This window comes from Megalops cyprinoides, chromosome 20, assembly GCF_013368585.1.
Source record: "Megalops cyprinoides isolate fMegCyp1 chromosome 20, fMegCyp1.pri, whole genome shotgun sequence".
In the NCBI taxonomy this organism is placed as follows: Eukaryota; Metazoa; Chordata; class Actinopteri; order Elopiformes; family Megalopidae; genus Megalops; species Megalops cyprinoides.
In genome coordinates this window covers 9,983,794-10,005,888 of record NC_050602.1, presented here as the reverse complement: position 1 = coordinate 10,005,888, position 22,095 = coordinate 9,983,794, and the positions used below count along the sequence as shown (strand labels likewise).

The 22,095-nt window shown below is 38.7% G+C and overlaps 1 gene segment (V, D, J or C); it reads right to left on the bottom strand.

Moving 5' to 3' along the window:
* Positions 1-13,479: 13,479 nt before the first annotated feature.
* LOC118796083 lies at positions 13,480-21,745 on the bottom strand. The segment is given in 3 exon segments: positions 13,480-13,835; positions 15,282-15,288; positions 21,572-21,745. Coding segments are annotated over 3 exon segments (537 nt in total).
* Positions 21,746-22,095: the final 350 nt, after the last annotated feature.

The window sequence follows — 22,095 nt, the reverse complement described above, 5'->3', positions numbered from 1 at the left end:
CGGATTAATTATAGCTATGGTAGAGTAATAATGTCAGGAGTGACACTATGCCCAGGTAGTTCGCCCTCCTAGGGATCCGCCCGCCACAAGAATGCCAGGACAAGGTGAGTAGGAGCAACTCTTTATTCTTTTAAAAAAACACAAAATTTAACAATGCAATTCATAAAATCTGAGACGCCGCTATCCCTCTCCCAGCGAAGCCCTTCCCCCTATCCTTCTATCCACCCCTGTCTGCCCTCCCCGGCTACAAACAGGCGGGAACGCTACCCAGCCGCTCACACCAAAAGAAGAAACGAAAAAAAGAAAAAAGGAATCCCCACACACACACACTTAGCCACACTGCACACACCCGTGATCTGGCGTCCCCGCCCACCTGGACGCCGGGAGAGAGAAGACCACTCAATCTCACTGCCGAGGGGGAAGTGCTGCCGCTGTGGGGGAGGCTCCTCACACGCACGCACACGCACGCACGCACACCACACAAGACGTACAAAATGAAACGAAAATATAAGTGGGGACGTAGCTCAGCCCGCGCCACACTGCCGGGCTTCGCCTACGTCCCAAAAAAACAAAAGAAATTAAATAAACTCCAGACAAGGCCCCCGCGTCACTCCTGCGGGGGCTGGCGGCTCCGGCGGCGACCCACGTCTTCTCCCCGGTAGTAACTCCGCTGGCTCCGCGGGATCGCACTGAGGGAGACACAGAACAGCAGCCGGTCAGCTCTCCCTCTCCACCCCGTGCTGGTGACCCACGCACTCTCTTAAGGTTTCGCGGTGCCACCTCCCTTCCAGCTAGGGGATCACCTCCCCAGCACGCGCTTCCACGGGGTGGGGGCTCCCTTCGGCCCCGGCTGCGTCCGGAACCAAGCGTTGTTTTCCCCGCTCCCTCAGGGATTCACCGCTAGAGCCCCTTCGGTCGCCGCTCTTCTGAAGCCGCCTAAAACACACAAACACACTCGCGCATCTCGCACACCAAAGCAAAAACCAAAAGAAATTAACCAAAGCAAACTCAGAACCCGCTCTGGGTCGCGACTCCCAGAGCTCAAAGAAAAAAACAGCAAACCAAAATAAACCCTAAACTCAGCCGTGCCGGCACGTTCAAAAGGAAAAAAAAGAAATCAAAAACCTGGCTCCACGCTAAAATCCCGTGTGATAACCTCCGTCAGCGTCTCTGGCGTGTTACTCCCACTCACCTGCCTAAATAGTCCCAGCGAAATTACGCACAGACAGGCAACAGGTGCGGAGCACACACCAGGCAGCGAACACCGTCAATTACCAATTATTCCATCCCGAGCCCCCTCGCTCTCCCAGGGAGTGCAGCGCGGTCATGTCGGGAGGAACTCCTGACAATAACAATAGCATAGTTGACACTAGCTAATAGTTTCAAAGTATTAAAAACAACTTACTTAAAGTGAACTTACTAATTTGATGACTACATCTGCATAGCCCTCATCAACTGTCTTACAACAGGCTGATGTTTAGTCGTATGATATCTTATAATAACACTTTCATTGTGATGGGGTTCATCACAGAATTGCTTTGAGTCCATCAAACTGGAGCCATATATTATGGTGATTTCCTGTATCGATGTTATCCAGCGTCTGACAGATGCTCCTAAATGGACCTCTGAGATGGTGTGGGGTGTTGTCCCACAACTACTACAACCAAATTCAGTGTATCGAACAGGTTCTGGTACCAGGGTGAGTGAACTACTTTACTCACACTTCGTCATGAAGAATCAATCACTGTATCAGAATGTGAAAAAAAGATTGGCATTGGAATAGAACTACCCAAAACATTTGACACAGTATTAGAACTGGCCCATAGTCATGGCCATTCCCAAAAAGGGAATTGTGAACTGATGGATAGTAGCCAAAAACTGTGTCAGCCAAGCAGGGCTATTGCAAAATGTATCACAAATGTCAGATGTTTCATTTTGACCAAATATGTTATTGTTGGAGGATTGCTAATGAAGACTCATTGCTGTCAAATGTACATAATGATTGTTTATTGTTGTTTAAGACTAAAAGCTTACTCAAGGTGACCGTAATAAGTATGATGACTACATCTACCTCTAGTCCAAATGAAGATCATCAGGGATGAAAACATCTGGTTTATGACCGTAGTATAGTCAGAAAATGACTATGCATTACTATACTGTGCAGACTACATTTATTCTTTTTACGTTATGATTTTTTTTCAGATGTGCTGTATGACTCTTTACTGCTGATGGGTTTAGTCACTGAACTCTGTCACTCTGTTACTCTGAGTGTAACATAACTGCCGCTTGAGAAAGTGAAGAAAGTAATGTTACCTTCATCGTGTTCACACTCAAAAAAGTATTATCTTCAGTAGAAACTGTTTACAGGTGCATGGGTTTGGAGCCAGTAATTCAAACAATGTGTGTGGCGGCGTTTCCTGTTGAGGCTAACCATTTTGTGGTTTATTACATTTTATCAAAAAACATCAGGGCTGTGGGACCTTAGCAGGTTTTTGTATGGGGGTTACCATTTCTACACCATTGTGGGCCTCCGTGCACAGTAATAAACAGCAGAGTCTTCTGGAATTAATCTTGAAATGATCAACGTTTTACTACTTAACCTGAATCGCTCTTTAGCAAATTCTGCCACGTGGTTGTCATACAATATATACTGAAGAGCTGACCCAGGAGATTGGCGGTACCAGTAGAAGACATAGCTAGAGCTGCTGCCACCGACAGAACATTCCAGAGAGACATCTTGACCTTCTCTCTTCCTTATTAATTCACTCTTCTGTGTGCTTTCATCTCCAGAGGAAACACCTAGAAAATAATAAACCAATGAAAAAAAATGTAAACACAACTGAGTAACATTAAAGACAACAACAAATCCAAGGATTCAAATAAGGTTACAAAACAGAACTTACAGAGGGAAATAGTTAATAACAGCCCTGCAAAATGATGCATCTTGTTATGAAGATAACATTCTGGTTGTTAGAGAGAGACTCTGAGGCAGAATATGTATCAGTTTTTTTTTTTTTCTGTTAGGATGTGTGGGTGGAGCAACAGTGCCCTGATAATCTACTGTCGAGTAACCCATTCATTTCAGTATACCCAGTAAGATTTCCATTCCTGATGAACTTCTAGAGCATCTACAGTCCACCATTCCATTTATATTCAGGCATGAAAAGTTATAAAAAAAAAGTATAACCAAAGGTGTTAGGTGTGTGTTGTGTGTCGAGCAGTGGTTTGGGCAGCCTGGGGAGTTGCATGGGGGTGTGGCACAGCAATTATTGAATGACTGAATAATGAGCAAGCTATTCCAGGCACCTGTGAGCTGGGCGTGTTGGGGAGCTTTGCAGCCTTTAAAAAGCAGGTGGTTGGGGTGGTAAGAGCACAGCAGCCTGGTAGCAGGGGTAGCAGGAGTGCATGGGGAAGTGCTCTGTTGTGGCGTGTAATAAGTTATTTTCTGTGGGTTTTTTTTCTTTGGTTGCATTAGTTTCTTTGTTTTTTTTTTCTTTTTTTGGTTGCGTGCTTTTGTGTTTGTGCAGGACTCTGGCTGGGTGGAGCATAGCCAGAGCAGAAGGCAGAAAGTGAGTCCTCCCTGTGGCAGCCTGTGACCCTCACCTGGTCAGTCCCCGATCCTGGACCAGCTCATCCTGGCCAGAGGGAGGCTCCACCCGCAGCTTGCGTGGGGAATTTGCAGTGCTTGCTTACCTGCCAGAGTGTGAGAGTATGAGGGGACCACCATGTGCTGTGGGTTGGAGTGTGGGCACTTATCTGTGGGGTGTGCTGTCCTTCGGGAGGGAGGGGGCAAGGTTCTGCCACTCCAGGGTGTGCTGTCTTTAAATGAACTACATTTATGTAAGATTTTAAACCTAACTGTAATAATGAAGTTTGTTTTTTTCCTATCTACCTGGTCTTTCCTACCTAGGTAACACAACCAAAAAGTGTGAAAACAATTTCTGAAAACTTTTTTTTTTTTTTTTTGAAAACAAGTGTCTGTATCTTTCTTCTCTCTCCAGTGAGGTGTAGCACCACAGCTGTGAAGAGGTTTAGTCTTGTGGACTCTGTGTTTCCCTCCTCATGGGGTTCCACATCTGTGGGCCTTTATTGGAAGTGGCTGCTCATAAGCTAATAATACTAATGTCTGAACACATAGAATTGCTTAATAAATAGTTATTTTCTTTTAAATCTAGCCCTTAAAGCCTTTGATCTGGTTCAATTTTTTTAGCAAATAGAATGTTTTTGTAAGTGAGTTGATTACTTCCCTGTCACTGTGGGCCTCAGTGCACAGTAATACGCAGCGGAGTCAGTCAGCTGCAGCTCCTGTATTGTAAAAGGTACACTACCACCACCTGTGGCTTTGGTGAAATTAGCATCAAACCTCTCCTTGACCTCAGGCACTTTATCTGTTCCATATACACCCCGTCTGAGCATGTACTTAGGAAAGCCATTTGGATACTGTATGTACCAGAAGAGAGATGGACTGGGATCATTTGTGCTGTAATTACAGCCAAGTGTCACTGATCCTCCTTCAGAAGAAATCACATCTCCTGTGGACTGAGTCATTTTGTCTTCAGCGCTGCATTCTGAAAAAAAAGCAGGAGTCAAACAAAAGATTGAACAAATGAGGAAAATAATCAATCACACCGAAGCAACATGCACAGAGAATATGTTAAATCTTCATCAGAATTTCCACAACTACAATGAAAAATGCATTCAAAGGCAAGAGATCAATCTCTATGGCATATGACAATAAGAAAAAGATTATATAAAAAAAGAAGAAAAAATACTTTATCACTGAAACTACCACTTAGAGTTGTTTCTGCTTGTTTTAGTCACAAGTACTGCAAATTCAGGATTTAAGGGGAAGGTGGTCACATGACTATATGCTGTTTGTGTTGCAATGTCGCCTCTCAAAGGATACATTTGGAACTTTTATATTAAGTGGAGTATCTTCATATTGTTCAGGGCTCCTGGTATGACAAAATGGATTGTGTTTACATTCTCTCCAACACAGTCCTATATATTGATTATGAGATATCATATGACTAAACATCAGCCTGATATAAGACAGTTGATGAGGTTGCTGCACAGTGATAAACTGGAACTGGATAAACTGGAACTAATCTTGAAATTAGTTCAAATATGTCAAATATGTTCATAATTTGTCAAATATGTTTTGCCACTGGATCTATCAGCATCGGAGTTGAATCTCCCTTTGGCAAATTCTGGTGTGTAGCTGGAATATCTTCTGTGCAAAACATACTGAGGAGCTGACCCAGGACACTGGCAATACCAGTAAATGCAATAGTAAGCACTGGTGGTGTTGAAGTTAAATTTCACAGAGGCGACTTGTCCTTCTGTCTCCAATAGCTGTCCCTCATTCTGTGTGACATCATTTCCAGAGGAAATATCCTAAAAAGAAGAAATAAACAAAACAATGCAATCACAATTAAGAATGGTAATGATATTAACAAATTGATGATTTTCACATAAGTTACAAATGAGAACTTACCGAAGGAAATAATTAAGAGTAGCCCTGTAAAAATTAGCATCTTGTTATGAAGTTTATATGCAGGCTGTTAGAAAAGAGAGAGCCTGATTCAGAATGCATGTCTTAGTTTTTCTGTGAGGATGTGTGGGTGGAGTAATTGTACATGGATAGATGCTGCTGGTTGGTAGGATGATACAGGATGGATGATACAGGGTAGTAGGATGATACAGGATGGATACTGCAGAGTGGTAGGATGATACAGGATGGATACTGCAGGTTGGTAGGATGATACAGGATGGATACTGCAGGGTGGTAGGATGATACAGGATGGATACTGCAGGGTGGTAGGATGATACAGGATGGATACTGCAGGGTGGTAGGATGATACAGGATGGATGATGAAGGTTGGTAGGATGATACAGGATGGATGATGCAGGGTGAGAGAATACTCTGAGACTTGCAAAACTGTCAGAATTTGTAATTTCTACTTTACTGAACTCTTGGCCTCACAAGATCTTTGCCAGTGTTTACTTTAATTATTTAATGATAATCAAATAAAATGTTTTATTATTATTATTATTATTATCATTATTATTATTATTATTATTATGCCACTAATGCTAAATACTCAATATTAAATTGACAAACACAATGACAAAGCTAGCAACAGGAATTACTTTTAAGCTAATATTTACCAAGTGATTTAAAGTGCATTTACAAAATGTGATTTCTGCATCTGCACACCCTGTCTTCTGTCACACTAGTGTTATGTCGTGTTATAATACCTTTTTCAGAGGTGTTATATTGCAAATCTTTAATGTGTCCTTTGAAAATAAAAAAGCAATCTCTTTACGTTATTAAAAATGTTTTATGTTCAGTATAAACAGACAACAGGTGCATTGGATTGGAGCCGGAAATATAAAAAAAAATGTGTTGGGTGATATTTCCTGTTGAGGGTAACCATTTTGTTATGTATCTTTTTTTATGAAACCTTCAAAGCTGTAAGAACATATCAGGTTTTTGTATGAGAGCTGCCTCTTCTACATCACTGTGCGCCTCATTGCACAGTAATAAATAGCAGCGTCTCCTAGAATTAATTTGGTAATGGTCAAAAATGTTTTATCACTGGTAACCCTTGAGTCAAACTTCCCTTTGGCAAAATCTGCAGTGTGGCTGCCATCCCCTCTGAGCAGTATATACTGAGGAGCTGATCCAGGATACTGCCGATACCAGTAAAAGTAATAGTAATCGCTGCTGCTGCTTTTTCTGAAGGAACATTCTAGGGAGACATCTTGTTCTTCTGTCTTCAATATTAATTCATCCTTCTGGTTAATTTCATCTCCGGAGGAAATGCCTAGAAAATAAATAAAGTTAAATATAATGAAATCACATTTAGGTAAGATTAATGACAGGAACAAACCCAAGACTTCAAATGATGTTACAAAAGAAAACTTACAGAAGGAAATGGTTAACAACAGCACTGTAAAAAGGTGCATCTTCTTATGAAGTTAATACTCAGGTTAACAGAGGAGAGAGAACCTGAGGCAGAATATATGCCTTAGTTTTCTATCATGTTGAGTGGGTGGAGCAATAATGCCCTGCAAAAGAAATCAAACTGCTAAGTGTGTCATGTATAAATGGTAACTTTTATGCAGTAAAAAAATTAAAAAACTTAAAATAAAAAATCTTAAAAAACTAGTGAATAAAATAACTTTTATGCCATACCATCCCACACAGAACCTGGTGGAAGTGGCGGGACACTGGTGGACAGCGTGTTGTAATTTTTCATAGTCTGTTGCCTGGACAGCCTCAGGTTAGTCATCTGGATCTTTTGATTAGAGCAAATGTGAGGTACATTCTGATGGTTTGGGGACAATTCTGTCAGCCTGTGTCACCGTACTGTGCTCTGTCTAGCCCTGTTTTATTTACAGCAGCACTTATATGGTAGCCCTTTTGTGATCTTTAGAGCACACAGGCATAGAGTTTACTCAACATAGCCCAGCTAGCTAGCTAAAGAACTGCCTGCATTTTCAATTATAGTTAATGTTGCTGTTAACGTTAAAAATTGTAATAAAGTCAACACATTACTCTCCAATTTCTGATAAGACATCACTAATAAATAATGTACCAAGGTAAAATGAATACCATTTGTGATTTCCAAATACAAATACAGTATTTGCTAGGTAGTGTTTTCATTTTTCAAGTGAACAAAGGGAAGTTTGGTGATGGTCTTTCAACCAAAAGCTTATAGATACTGGATAAATTCTATCAGTTGTTTTCCTTTGCTTTTCTTCTTCTATACATCATGAATACTCAGATGTGCGTTATTTGCATTTAATCATGAAAATATATCAAGCTGAAATGCTTCTGTGGAAACCTTTCTAATGACATACATTTTCTGAAATACAGAGAGGAATTCTTACATCACCATTTCACTGTTCAGAAACATTCTTTTTCTTAAATGAGACATCTCTTTTTGCAATTCTGTATACACGCAGTGAAATCATAAATTGTTTATCTCAAAGGAAATAGTATTGCATGAGAAGGGACCCAACAGAGCTATATTGTATGTCCCCCTTTGGCCCTAGTGTTTTTGAAAGTAAGTTGAGTACTTCACTGTCACTGTGGGCCTAAGTGCACAGTAATACACAGCAGAGTCAGACATCTGCAGCTCCTGTATTGTTAAAGGACAACTACTTGAGGTGAGATTGGCTTCTTTTTTTACCTGTAAAAGTTACTGGCAACACAAAGCAGGAGTCAGGCAAAATGAGTGAAGGAATGAGGAAAAGAATCAAATCATACCAAAGCAATATGCACAAAAATAAGAAAAATATTCAGTTCAAGATCCATAACAGAACTACAAAAAGACTAAGAAACAGCAGCTGTACTATGTGGCAAGCACTGGTGAAAATGAACTGTTTCTGATTGTTTTAGTCATAACTACTACAGTGTCCGGCTTTAAGGGGAGGTGCTCACTTAACTATAGAACTGAAAAGAATGTATGTTTGTGTTGCAATGGCGCCTCTCAATGGATATATTTGGAACTTTTAACTTGATGTAATGTAAGTTAAATTGATTATTCTTTGTGAAGAAAATGGTGTCGTCTTATCACAGAAGAAGGAGCTCCCATACTTAGAGGTGTATGCTGTAAAATGCAATATTTATTTGTGTTTGTAAAATATGTACTATCGGGGCACGATTAACATACATGCTTCTGTTATGAATCTGAACTGTAATATCACACTGTTTCAGGATCAGCAATGACAAAACATAGTAAACTGAAAGGATTTTTTTTTTATAAAAACCCTGGTGTGTTAATTTATAAAGTACCACTGAAAATGCTCATCTGTGTTACTTCTTTGCCCCCCTGTTACTATTTCAAATGCCTGACTTATTTCACATGAAGTTAGTAAAGGTTATGATAGAGTACTGCCTCTTTGCCACATTAGGTGAGAGAATCCTGTGGGAGATTTTATTATATCCCACAGGATAGTGAGGTGATGTGATTTTTTTTTCTTTTTTAACATACTGCTAAACATAAACTGAGATAGGACCAAAGCTAATGACGTGGCTGGCAAGACGGATTAATTATAGCTATGGTACAGCAATAACAATAGCATAGTTGACACTAGCTAATAGTTTCAAAGTATTAAAAACAACTTACTTAAAGTGAACTTACTAATGTGATGACTACATCTGCATAGCCCTCATCAACTGTCTTACAACAGGCTGATGTTTAGTCGTATGATATCTTATAATGACACTTTCATTGTGATGGGGTTCATCACAGAATTGCTTTGAGTCCATCAAACTGGAGCCATATATTATGGTGATTTCCTGTATCCATGTTATCCAGTGTCTGACAGATGCTCCTAAATGGACCTTTGAGATGGTGTGGGGTGTTGTCCCACAACTACCAGTCCCTTTCTTGCTGACTGGAGACCGAATTGTTTTCCAGGCTGTGGGATCAATGAGGTCATCAGTTATCCCTATGAAAACTTCCAGTTAGTAAGTAGCCAGTAATTGTCCCCAAAAGAAATAACTCTACTAAGGCTGTTGCCTGAGTATCACAGATAGAGATATCGATATAAACTGGGATACGTGGACTCTGAAACAGCTGAAAGTGAAGCAGCAGTTGAAAGCCAGGATACACAGAGTGAGGAAAAGCCTGGTGAAACAGAGAAGGGGAAACCTTTCTGAATCAAACTTGGAGGAGGGTTTTGGACAGCAAAGCTTAAGAACCCCAGTCTTTTCCATTGATACAACCAGATTCAGTGTATCAAAGAGGTTCTAGTACCAGGGGTGAGTGAACTACTTTACTCACACTTTGTCATGAAGAATCAATCACTGTATCAGAATGTGAAAAAAAAAGATCAGTGTTGGAAAAGAACTATTACTTACACTCAAGCCATGTGAGAGCACAGTATTAGAACTGGCCCATACTCAAGCCCATTCCCAAGAAGAGAATTGTGAACTGATGGATAGTGGCCAAAAGCTGTGTGAGTCAAGGAGGGCTATTTCAAGAATTGTCCCAAATGTGAAATGTTTCATTTTGACCAAATATGTTATTGTTGGAGCATTGCTAATGTGGACTCCTTGCTGTTAAATGTACATAATGGCATAACTAATGATAGTTTGGTTGTTGTTGTTTAGAACTAAAAGCTTACTCAAGGTGACCGTAATAGGTATGATGACTACATCAACATCCTCTAGTCCAAATGAAGATCCTCAGGGATGAAAACATCTGGTTTATGACCATTGTATAGTCAGAAAATGACCATGCATTAGTATACTGTGGAGGCTACATTTATTCTTTTTAAGTTATGTTCTAGCCCTGTACCTAGCATCCAAATATGTGCATGGATCGTTTATTAAGTAATATGATAATAATACTTTTTTCAGTTGTGCTGTATGACTCTTTACTGCTAATGGGTTTAGTCAATGGACTTTGTCACTCTGAGTGTAACATAACTGCCACCTGAGAGAGTGAAGAAAGCAACGTAACCTTCATTGTGTTTACACTTGAAAATGTATTATCTTCAGTAGAAACTGTTTACAGGTGCATTGGTTTGGAGCCAGTAATTCAAACAATGTGTGTGGTGGCGTTTCCTGTTGAGGCTAACCATTTTGTGGTTTATTACATTTTATCAAAAACATCAGGGCTGTGGGACCTTAACAGGTTTTTGTATGAGAGATACCATTTCTACACCATTGTGGGCCTCCGTGCACAGTAATAAACAGCAGAGTCCTCTGGAATTAATCTTGAAATGATCAACGTTTTACTACTTAACCTGAATCGCTCTTTAGCAAATTCTGCCGTGTGGCTATCACGTAATATATACTGTAGAGCTGACCCAGGAGACTGGCGGTACCAGTAGAAGTAATAGGCAGAGCTGCTGCCACCGACAGAACATTCCAGAGAGACATCTTGTCCTTCTGTCTTCCTTATTAATTCACTCTTCTGTGTGCTTTCATCTCCAGAGGAAACACCTAGAAAATAATAAACCAATGAAAAATGTAAACACACCTTAGTAACATTAAAAACAGAAACAAATCCAAGGATTCAAATAAGGTTACAAAACAGAACTTACAGAAGGAAATAGTTAATAACAGCCCAGTGAAAAGATGCATCTTGTTATGAAGATAACATTCTGGTTGTTAGAGAGAGACTCTGAGGCAGAATATGTATCTTATTTTTTTCTGTGAGGATGTGTGGGTGGAGCAACAGTGCCCTGATGAGAATATAAAATAATCTACTGTTGAGTAATCCATTCATTTCAGTATACCTAGTAAGGTTTTCATTCCTGATGAACTTCTGGAGTATCTACACTCCACCATTCCATTCATATTCAGGCATGAAAAGTTAAAAAAAAAGTATAACAAAAGCTGTTAGGTGTGTGATGTGCAAAATGTTTGTTGGGATAGTTGAACATATAAATGTTTTGGTTTTGGTTTTGCTGTGTTCTCGATATACTTTTATAGGGAATTTGGTGCCAAAATGCATATAGTAACAAACACAAATATGTATATTTGGTGCATCAAAGGCTCTTTGAAATATGACAGATTTAAGCATGGACAATCAAAATATTTAGGTTAATTGACACATGAATTAGTAGAAATGCCGCACTATGGCTTAAAAAACCCTTAAAAGCAAACATGTCAGTTAAATTCAAGCAAAACTTTGTACAGAAAAATGTGGTTAATTTCCAAAATGGTGTACAGAGACTTAGTAACTACTGTTATTATTATCTCTGGTACCTGAGATCCAACTGGCCTGTGTTTCCCTATATTTAACCCATAAACACAGCTTTGAAATATCAGATGTCTGATTAACGTTTGTGGTTTTGGATGGTAGAGATCCTGGACTGTTATGTTATGTTATGCCAGAGGAGTCTTTGTGATTCGTGTTGTATTGTGTAAAAAGTACTGGATGCAGACTAGACTCACAGATTAAAGATCTTCTTAGTCTTTTCATGTTGCACTCTGAGTCCTTCCTTAAACACTTTCCCTTGAGAATATTCACTCTTAAGATCTTTGGTGCTTTATTCTCTTTCTGGATACCAGAAGATACCAGAAGAGATCCACACCAGCATAATTAGTTTCATACAGGCGGTTCAATGTTGTATTTTCCTGTTCTTTGACAGACATCAAGTGATTTTGATGGATGGGGTCACCTTCTGTATAACCTGAAAGACACTGAAGAAAAACTTGCAGTTTGTAAGTGCAGTAATTATATTTTAATATACATGTTCAGTATTAAAAATAGTATTGAAATATTATTTCTAGTAGAAAATATTTCACCAATTACATTCAGAATAAGTCATTTTCACTTTTGAAGACAACAATTTAATTTATTGATGAATATATACATATATCTTACCTAGGCAACAAAACCAAACAGTGTGAAAACCATTCCCATTTTTCTTGAAGTGTCTGTATCTTTCCTCTCTCTCCAGTGAGGTGTAGCATCACAGCTGTGAAGAGGTTTAGTCTTGTAGCCAAAATGAAATGGTGACATCTTGTGGGAAGTTGATGCAAGTACACTGCACTGAGGCCCAGTCAGAGGTGATTTTCTGCATCACTCCCATAAATCCTATCAACATAAAAAGCTTTGCTTTTTTTTCTTTCAAACTTCTACTGTTTCTTCTTTTAATTTTTAAAAGTGAAGGCTAAAAGCCTGTTTTACATTTGTAATATCTAGGGAAACTCAGAGTATGAGGAAGAATATGCCAGCTTGGCTAGCTAACCACCCACAGTTCTGAGAGGATCTGCTATCTTTAGAAAAAAGATGTTTCGTTCCATTAAATTTGTTTGCTGATAATATACAGCTATAGCCTTTCTTTCAACATGTATGTACTCTTGGGGATTCAAAACCCTTCTATTACAGTTACAGATTTTGAATTGATCTGGTACAGTATGTTTCTACAAATTGAAGTACATGATCTGAACAGCTAACACAGCTGTCTAAACTCCAGGTAATTTTTACTACTAATGATATATTTTCATTGCTTTCTGTGACAGACCGTTCAGTATGCACTCTGACTGCCATACCATTGAGCCTGACTCTTTGGCGTTGCAGTCTGCAGGTTTGGCACCCCGTAGACACGGGGTTGAGGCCGGATGGGGTGACTGCTCTTGCCCTTCCCTACACTTTCAAATTACAAAACTAAACACAAAGTTCAAAATTCAAGTCAATTTGGCCTGCTGTCACAAAATGATGTTGCATGCTCAATTTCTATCATATTCATGTTAGCACAGTGGTCTCCTCAAAAAGTATTAATTGCTAAATTGTTTTTTTCACATAATTATGTATAAAGCAATCATTCACTAGAGTGAATGTGTTTTGTAGTTTTCTTTCCTGAAGTCAACTGAGATTTCACTTCGCAGAAATGCAGCACATAAATTGAGGAAATGGAGCTTTTGCACCATAAACAAATTTTTTCAAAATGGAAAAAAATGATATCTTTATTGAAGGTAACCTTTGGGCACACAAAGATCATTGTTTAAAATCTTGGCTTAGGTTCTGTCAGGTTTTTGTACAGAGTGTGTGGGTTTCCTGTCACTGTGGGCTTCATAGCGCAGTAATACAGTGCAGAGTCTGACACTTCAGCAGAGCTCAGCTGCAGATCCACACGTCTGTTTGTTTCATTATGTTTAATGGTAAATCGCCCTTCTGTAACATCACCAGCTCGGCTTCTGTAGGTGAGTATGAGGAATTCTGGTTTTGATCTGGGGTATTGGCGATACCACTGTAGACTGTCTGCAGTACCAGTATAGCTGCATGACAGTGTAACACTGCTACCCTCTAAAGCATACACTGCTTTAGCTGCTGATGTAATTCCATCCTGAAAACTGTAATCTGCAAAGGAAAAGGTAAAATTTAGAAACAATTTGTTCATTTAATACAGAGATTATTAATATTCAGCATGCAATCATTTGTTTTAAAACAAAACACAGTTCAGGTATTCTTTATAATAACATCTAAACAAAACCTCTTTTCCACCCGTAACACTCAAAACAATTTGATCCTGTTCTGATTTAAGTCTATGAATCACTCTGAATGAAACAATAGTTCTGCAGATAATAAATAAATGCTGGATGCCGCTTACCTACAAATGAAGAGAACAAGAGTAATAAACAGTGTAGCATCATGATAGCTGTTAGAGAGAAACACTGACTTTAAGCACAGCTAGAACAGAGTAAGTCCTCTGTAGTGTCAACAGGAAACTCCTCTACTCACTTTCCTCTTTGTGTGTGTGTGTGTGTGCGCGTGCGTGTGTGTGTGTGTGTGTGTGTGTGTGTGTGTGGTATGTGTGTGTGTGTGTGTGTGTGTGTGGTGTGTGTGTGTGTGTGTGTGTGTGTGTTGGGGGGGGGGGGGGGGGGGGGGGGCAACTGGCTGGCAGATGCTGGCAACTTGCTGAACTAATAAATGTACTTCTGACTGTCTCATTGTGGAAAAAATAATAACCTGACAGCATACAATATGCTCACTATGAAAGCAAAAATAGTGCTGTATGTGCCTATTATGTCATGTCAGAACTTGTGAATGTTTTAGGAATGTTTCATGTAGATAGACTTAATGTAAATCATTAACAAATTGTTGATTTAAGACAGAGTTGTATGGGGTCCAATCAGCCTGCAGAAGGAGCTCTGAGCTCATTTTCTGCAGTTCTCAGTACATTGATATATATTTTAGCAACTTCTGCAAATCTATTAAAATAAAAGCACAAAATGTTAAAGCAGTTTTACAATGAAAATGAGCATTTTCAATGTTTCTATGCAAAATAAAAGCTAAAAAAAAACAAATATCAGTATCAAATATGTGAATTGAAAAGAAGTTATGTGTGTGTCACACACATGCACACACACTCTCAGTCTGACAAAAAAATCGACTAATTGTGTATATTTATGTCACTGAACATATTGAATGACACGTGTGGCCCAGATGTCACCAACGATATTCCCACTGTGTAATGGCAGATGCATCTCCACCTCGTCGGTCTCATGGCTGAGGCAGTGCAGGTGGTCTCTCTGAGGGTCCTGTTAATGTGATCTGTCCAGCACTGTCTCCTGTGTCTGGGAGTTTGTTCATGAGAGCAGGGAACAACCAAGTGCCCTGGAGAAGCTGAGCGCATTGACCTGGCCAATGTGTAGGCTCAGATGATCATCACACCTGTCAGCCTGAAAATAAAATTGCTCATACTTAGCAACAGTGCTTAAAAATGTTGTAAGAATGCTTTTCAATTAGTGCCATGACTCTTCAGAGAATTGTGGTAATTCTTTGTAATGGCTGATTACATCAGACCTGATACCTTAGAGAGTGAAAAAAGGAATGTTACCTTCATTATTTTCACACTCCGGACTGTATTATCTTCAGTACAAACAGGCTACAGGTGCATTGGATTGTATCCAGAAACAGAAACAATATGCAGAGTGGTTTGCCCTTTTATTTTTTTTTTTTGAAACCTTCAAAGCTGTCGGAGCTTAGCAGGTTTTTGTACGAGAGTTGCCATTTATATATCACTGTGGTGAGCAGTGCACAGTAATAAACTGCAGTGTCTCCTGGAGCTAATCTTGAAATGGTCAGAAATGTTTTATCACTGGTAATCCTCGAGTCAAATTTCCCTATGGCAAATCCTGCTGTGTTGCTGCTCTGGCTGGTTCCTCTGTACAGTATATACTGAGGAGCTGACCCGGGGTACTGGCGGTACCAGTAGAGCCAATAGCTGGAGTAGCTGGTGCTGAAGGAACATTCCAGAGAGACATCTTGTCCTTCTTTCTTTAATATTAGTTCACTTTTCTGTGTGATTTCATCTCCAGAGGAAACACCTTAAAAAGAATAAATAAATCAAAACACATAATCGCAAAGTATGATAATTAATGACAGGAATAGAGACAGGAATAAAGTTTAACTCAAATGAGTTTGCAAAGTAAAACTCACAGAAGGACATAGTTAACAATAGCCCTGTAAAAAGATGCATCTTCTTGTTAAGTTTACATTCAGAGAGAGAACCCGGCCCAGATTATATGTTACATTTTCTGTGAAGATGAGTGGGTGGAGCAATAATGCCCTGATGAGTATGCAAAGGAGACTAAAACTACTGAATGTGTCATTAGAAGATGAGGCTGAAAAAGGTAGATGCACCTTAAACACCGACACATCAGTTCACTCCATTCTTCAGCTAATTAAAATCTTGTATAAAAAGTAAAGAAACACTAGTTTTACTGGATGATCAAAAATATGATAATCGAGGCATGTATTATTGCGATTATTGGCACAGTTTTACAGTCGATAGGTACAATGAAAAGCCAAGTGCTATTGCTACGTCAATCTACAGCATGACGTTATTAAGGATGGCAATTTGAACGATTAAGTGGCAAGTAATCCCAAAGTTTTCTCTTAAGTGTTTCACATTATAGCTTTTTTGTGTTACAAAATTCAAATTACAAAACGGAGCTAAATTTAGTTTAAGATCGATTTAAATTACTGAGAATAAACGTTTATGTTAGGTTGAGTGCAATGAACAATAACGTTTAGAACACAGACCTCACAAAAGCTGTGATGCGTCATGAGCATGTAACGTAATTTAAATCGATAAATGCCATCCTTGTTAATTAAACAATCTCACGTTGTAGCGTTCGCAAGCACACAAACTACAGACAATCTGCGCTGTTTCGCGAGCATAAGCATTTACTCCATTTACGCGATTGGTGTCAATTATTCTGTGAATAATTTGTTTTATTGTTAATCAAGGAAGATAAGGGGGAACAGGTTGAAAGTAATGAGAGATTTAAAGGTAATTTAATATTTAAATCCCATGTTTCCAGCTCACCGGCCGCCAGTGATGTATACCATTTGAATGTATTACATGAAATATCAGACATTACTCATGAAATGTAAATCTCTCATGGAAAGGCTCTTAAAACAGCTTTATCATCATTCTACTTGTTTTTACAAAAAGACTTGTAATACAGGAGTGAAGGTTATAGTGTATCCAACCCAAATCACTGTCAGATTTTGCAAAAACTGAATGCATTGCAACTGACATCGGAGGGAGAGAACGGGTTATTATTTTCATTATGTTTACACCCCAAAATGCATAATCTTAAGTACAAAAAAAAAAAAAAAAAAACTACAGGTGCATTGGTTTGGAGCCAGAAAGGTAAACAATATGCTTGGTGGTATTTCCTGTTGAGGGTATCCTTTTTTTTCATTTTTATTTTTTCATAATACCTTCAAAGCTGTCAGAGGTTTGCAGGTTTTTGTATGAGAGTTGTCCTTTCTACATCTCTGTGGAACTCAGTGCGCAGTGATAAACTGCAGTGTCTTCTGGAACTAATCTTGAAATGGTCAAATATGTTTTACCACTGGATCTATCAGCATCGGAGTTGAATCTCCCTTTGGCAAATTCTGATGTGTAGCTGGAATATCCTCTGTGCAAGATATACTGAGGAGCTGACCCAGGATACTGGCGATACCAGTAGATGCGATAGTAAGCACTGGTGGTGTTGAAGTTAAATTTCAAAGAGGCGACTCGTCCTTCTGTCTCCAATAGTTGTCCCTCATTCTGTGTGACTTCATTTCCAGAGGAAATATCATAAAAAGAAGAAATAAAAAAAATGCAGTAACAATTAAGAATGGTTAATGATATTAACAAACTGATGATTTTCACATAAGTTACAAATGAGAACTTACCGAAGGAAATAATTAAGAGTAACCCTGTAAAAATTAGCATCTTGTTATGAAGTTAATATGCAGGCTGTTATAAGAGAGAGAACCTGATTCAGAATGTGTGTCTTAGTTTTTCTATGGGAATGTGTGGGTGGAGCAATAGTACATGGATGGATGCTGTAGAGTGGTAGGATGATACAGGATGGATGATGCAGGGTGGTAGGATGATACAGGATGGATGATGCAGGGTGGTAGGATGATACAGAGTGGTAGGATGATGCAGGGTGGTAGGATGACACAGGATGGATGATGCAGGGTGGTAGGATGATACAGAGTGGTAGGATGATGCAGGGTGGTAGGATGATACAGGATGGATGATGCAGGGTGGTAGGATGATACAGAGTGGTAGGATGATGCAGGGTGGTAGGATGATACAGGATGGATGATGCAGGGTGGTAGGATGATACAGAGTGGTAGGATGATGAAGGGTGGTAGGATGATACATGTTGGATGATGCAGGGTGGTAGGATGATACAGGATGGACGATGCAGGGTGGTAGGATGATACAGGATGGATGATGCAGGGTGGTAGGATGATACAGAGTGGTAGGATGATGCAGGGTGGTAGGATGATACAGGTTGGATGATGCAGGGTGGTAGGATGATACAGGATGGATGATGCAGGGTGAGAGAATACTCTGAGACTTGCATAGCTGTCAGAATTTTAAAGTTCTATTTTACTGAGCTCTTGGCCTCACAAGATCTTTGCCAGAGTGTTTCATTTAATTATTTAATGATAATAACATAAAAAGTTTTATTATTATTATTATTATTATTAATGTGTCACTAATGCTAAATACTCAATATTAAATTGACAAACACAATGACAATGACAAAGCTAGCGATAGGAATTACTTTTAAAGTAATAATAATCAACTGATTTAAAGTGAATTTACAAAATGTGATTTCTGCATCTGCGCACCCTGTTTTCTATCACACTAATGTTAAGTACCTTTTTATAATACCTTTTTCCGAAGTGTTATATTGCAGTCTGTCATTTGAAAATAAAACAGAAATCTTATTCTTTAGTCTTTATTGAATTTTTTTTATATTCAGTACAAACAGACAACAGGTGCTTTGGATTGAAGCCAGAGATGTAAAAGATGTGCTTGGGTAGTATTTCCTGTTGTGCTAGCCATTTTTTCATTTGTTGTTTTTATCTAATCTTCAAAGCTGTAGGAGCATATTGGGTTTTTGTATGAGAGCTGCCATTTCTACACCACTGTGCGCCTCATTGCACAGTAATAAATAGCTGAGTCTCCTGGAATTAATCTTGAAATGGTCAAAATTGTTTTATCACTGGTAACCCTTGAGTCAAATTTCCCTTTGGCAAATTCAGGTGTATGGTCACTGTACCCTCTGCGCAGTAAATACTGAGGAGCTGATCCAGGATACTGACGGTACCAATAGAAGTAATAGTCAGCGCTGCTGCTTTTTCTGAAGGAACATTCCAGAGAGACATCTTGTCCTTCTGTCTTCGATATTAATTCATCCTTCTGTTTAATTTCATCTCCAGAGGAAACACCTAAATTAGGAATAAACCCATAAAACATAATATTATGTAATCTCAATGAGGTAATATTATTAACAAGAACAAATCCAAGTCTTCCTATAAAGTCATAAAACAGCACTTACAGAATGAAATACTTAATAACAGCCCAGTAAAAAGCTGCATGATGATATGAAGTTAACATTCAGGTTGTTAGAGGAAAGAGAACCTGAGGCAGGTTCAATGTGTGAGGCTAAATGTTCAACCTGAGGCTCAATGTGTGTCTTAGCTTTTCTATGAGGATGTGTGGGTGGAGCAACTGTGCCCTGATGAGAATGCAAAAGAAACTAAATCTACTGAATGTGTCAATTGTAAATAAAGCTGAGAACGGGGGTTGTATCTACCATTCAATTATTTTCTTCACTTATACTCCCAATATTTTTTAAATTTCTGATAAACCTGTGTCTGCATTCTCCCATTGCTTTTTTATTCAGGCGTGAAAGTAGAATTACTGGATAATGAATAACAAGTACTTGCATAAGGCTGAAAAACAGCGATGTGAAAAATATGTTATGTGAAACATACAGTTGTGACTTTGGCATACTTAAAGGTTTAAATGTTTTGGTTTCTTAAATCTGTAAATTTAGTATGAACACGCATACAGTCTGAAATGAAATATATTGTAATATATTGTTCGGCCCAAGACTATATTGCAAATATAATTCAAATCAGAAATACATTGCAATATACCAATGCCACAGTAATTTGCATATTTGAAATATATTGAGCCAAAACATATTCTCTAAAAATATTCTCAGTGTGTATATATACATATATATATATATATATATATATATATATATATATATATATATATATATATATATATATATATATATATATATATATATATATTTAGTGCATTGAAGCTCTTATTACAAACATGACAGAGGATGTTTGCTTTTTAAGACAAGTGTAGACAAATTATCTGAAACGCATATTAGGTGAAATATTTCCTACAGAGGGCAGCACAGTGAATTAATATCCTCACAATTGCTCTTGATTTTATTGTAACTACTGTAAAGCTTTGTACAGATGATTGAGTTCAATATCCCAAATCATGCACAGACTGATAGGTCATATTATGTAGAGGTATTAGTGGTATTTTAAATGGGCTTTGTTGTGTAATCTGAGACGATGCTATACTATAAGAGATATGGTAATGAATGACATGGGGGGATCCAAACACTGACAGAGGAATGGGTAGCATGTGGTTCATGAACTACATGTTCACAATGACAGCAATGAGCATGGTGATCGATTGAAACACGTAACTGCATTCCACACTGTAAACTTCCACACTCCACACTTTAACACTCCACTCCCCCAGTCAGTCTTGATCCATCTCAGTGGCATGATGTCCTGACAGCTCCTCACTTTGCCTGTGGCCTAGCATCTCCTGTCAGTGTTCATCTCCTCATCGGCGGCAAAACAAAACGTAAGGAAGCACAATAAGCTTTTCCCAAATATTAGTATTCCCTGAATATTAGCGACAGTATTCATGTTTAGTGCATTCACCTGACCAATACAACAGCAGCAAAGACCACCCTTTACTAATAGCTTCTCTAATAGTTCAAAAGAAACAAAGAAAGATCAGGTTCACAAGGCTATAAAAACAAAACATTTCTTTGTCAGACTTTTGTGGGACTCTAAAACAGTAGTCTTTCATTATTTTTGTGTTTAAAGATGCATGGACTAAAATATCATAATGGCTCACTTAAGGGAGTTCAGGGAGATTGATTTGCCTATTTTAACTTTCGATTGGGCTAAGCTCCCTTTCAAGGGGAGGTTGAACAGGTTGACTGAATGTTTGTCTATCTATCATGCACTTGATGCTGTGTCATGTTACCACAGCTCAGCATGTTGGCCAGTAGTCTAACTGCCATCAGATCCAGCAGTGAGCTCTTCATGACCTTTCAACTTAATGCAAATATTTCATTTCACTGTCCAGACCTTACATGTTAGGGAATGGAACCAAACTGTTAAGACCTGAGGCTTCAAATTACAAAGAATCTTACCATCATTATGTTATACTATACAAAATGCATTTTTTTCAATACAAACAGACTACAGGTGCTTCTGATTGCAGCTAGAAATGGAAACAATGTGTTTGGTGGTTAACCATTTTGTCTCTTTTTTTTTTTTTTTGCAATACCGTTAAGACTTTAGGAGCATTGCAGGTTTTTGTATGAGAGTTGCTGTTTCTACACCACTGTGGGCTGCAGGGCACAGTAATAAATGGCAGTGTCCTCTGTAATTAATCTTGAAATGGTCAGAAATGTTTTATCATTGGTAACATTTGAATCAACTCTCACTGTAGCAAATTCTGCTTCGTGTTTGTAGGATCCAGAGTTTCTGCTCAGTATATATTGAGGAGCTGACCCAGGATACTGGCGGTACCAGAAGAAGTAATACTGAGATAGTGTTCTCCCTTTGTCAATGCTGAAGGAACATTCCAAGGAGACGTCTTCTCCTTCTGCCCCCAGCATTGATTCTTTCTCCTGTTTGATGTCATCTCCAGAGGAAATACCTAAAAAGAAATCATAAACCAGGAAAAATACATATTTTATAATCACAAGTAGGTAATATTAGTGGCAGGAACAAACCTAAGACTTCCAAGGAGTCTACAAAAGAAACTTACTGAAAGAAATAGTTAAGAGTAGACCTGTGAAAAGATGCATCTTGTTATGAAGTTAACATGCAGATTGTTAGACGAGAGAGAAAACTTGAGGCAGGATAAGTGTCTTAGTTTTTCTGTGAGGATATGTGGGTGGAGCAATAGTGCCCTCATGAGAATGTAAAAGAAACTAAAACTACTGTCTGTGCAACTTGAAAATGA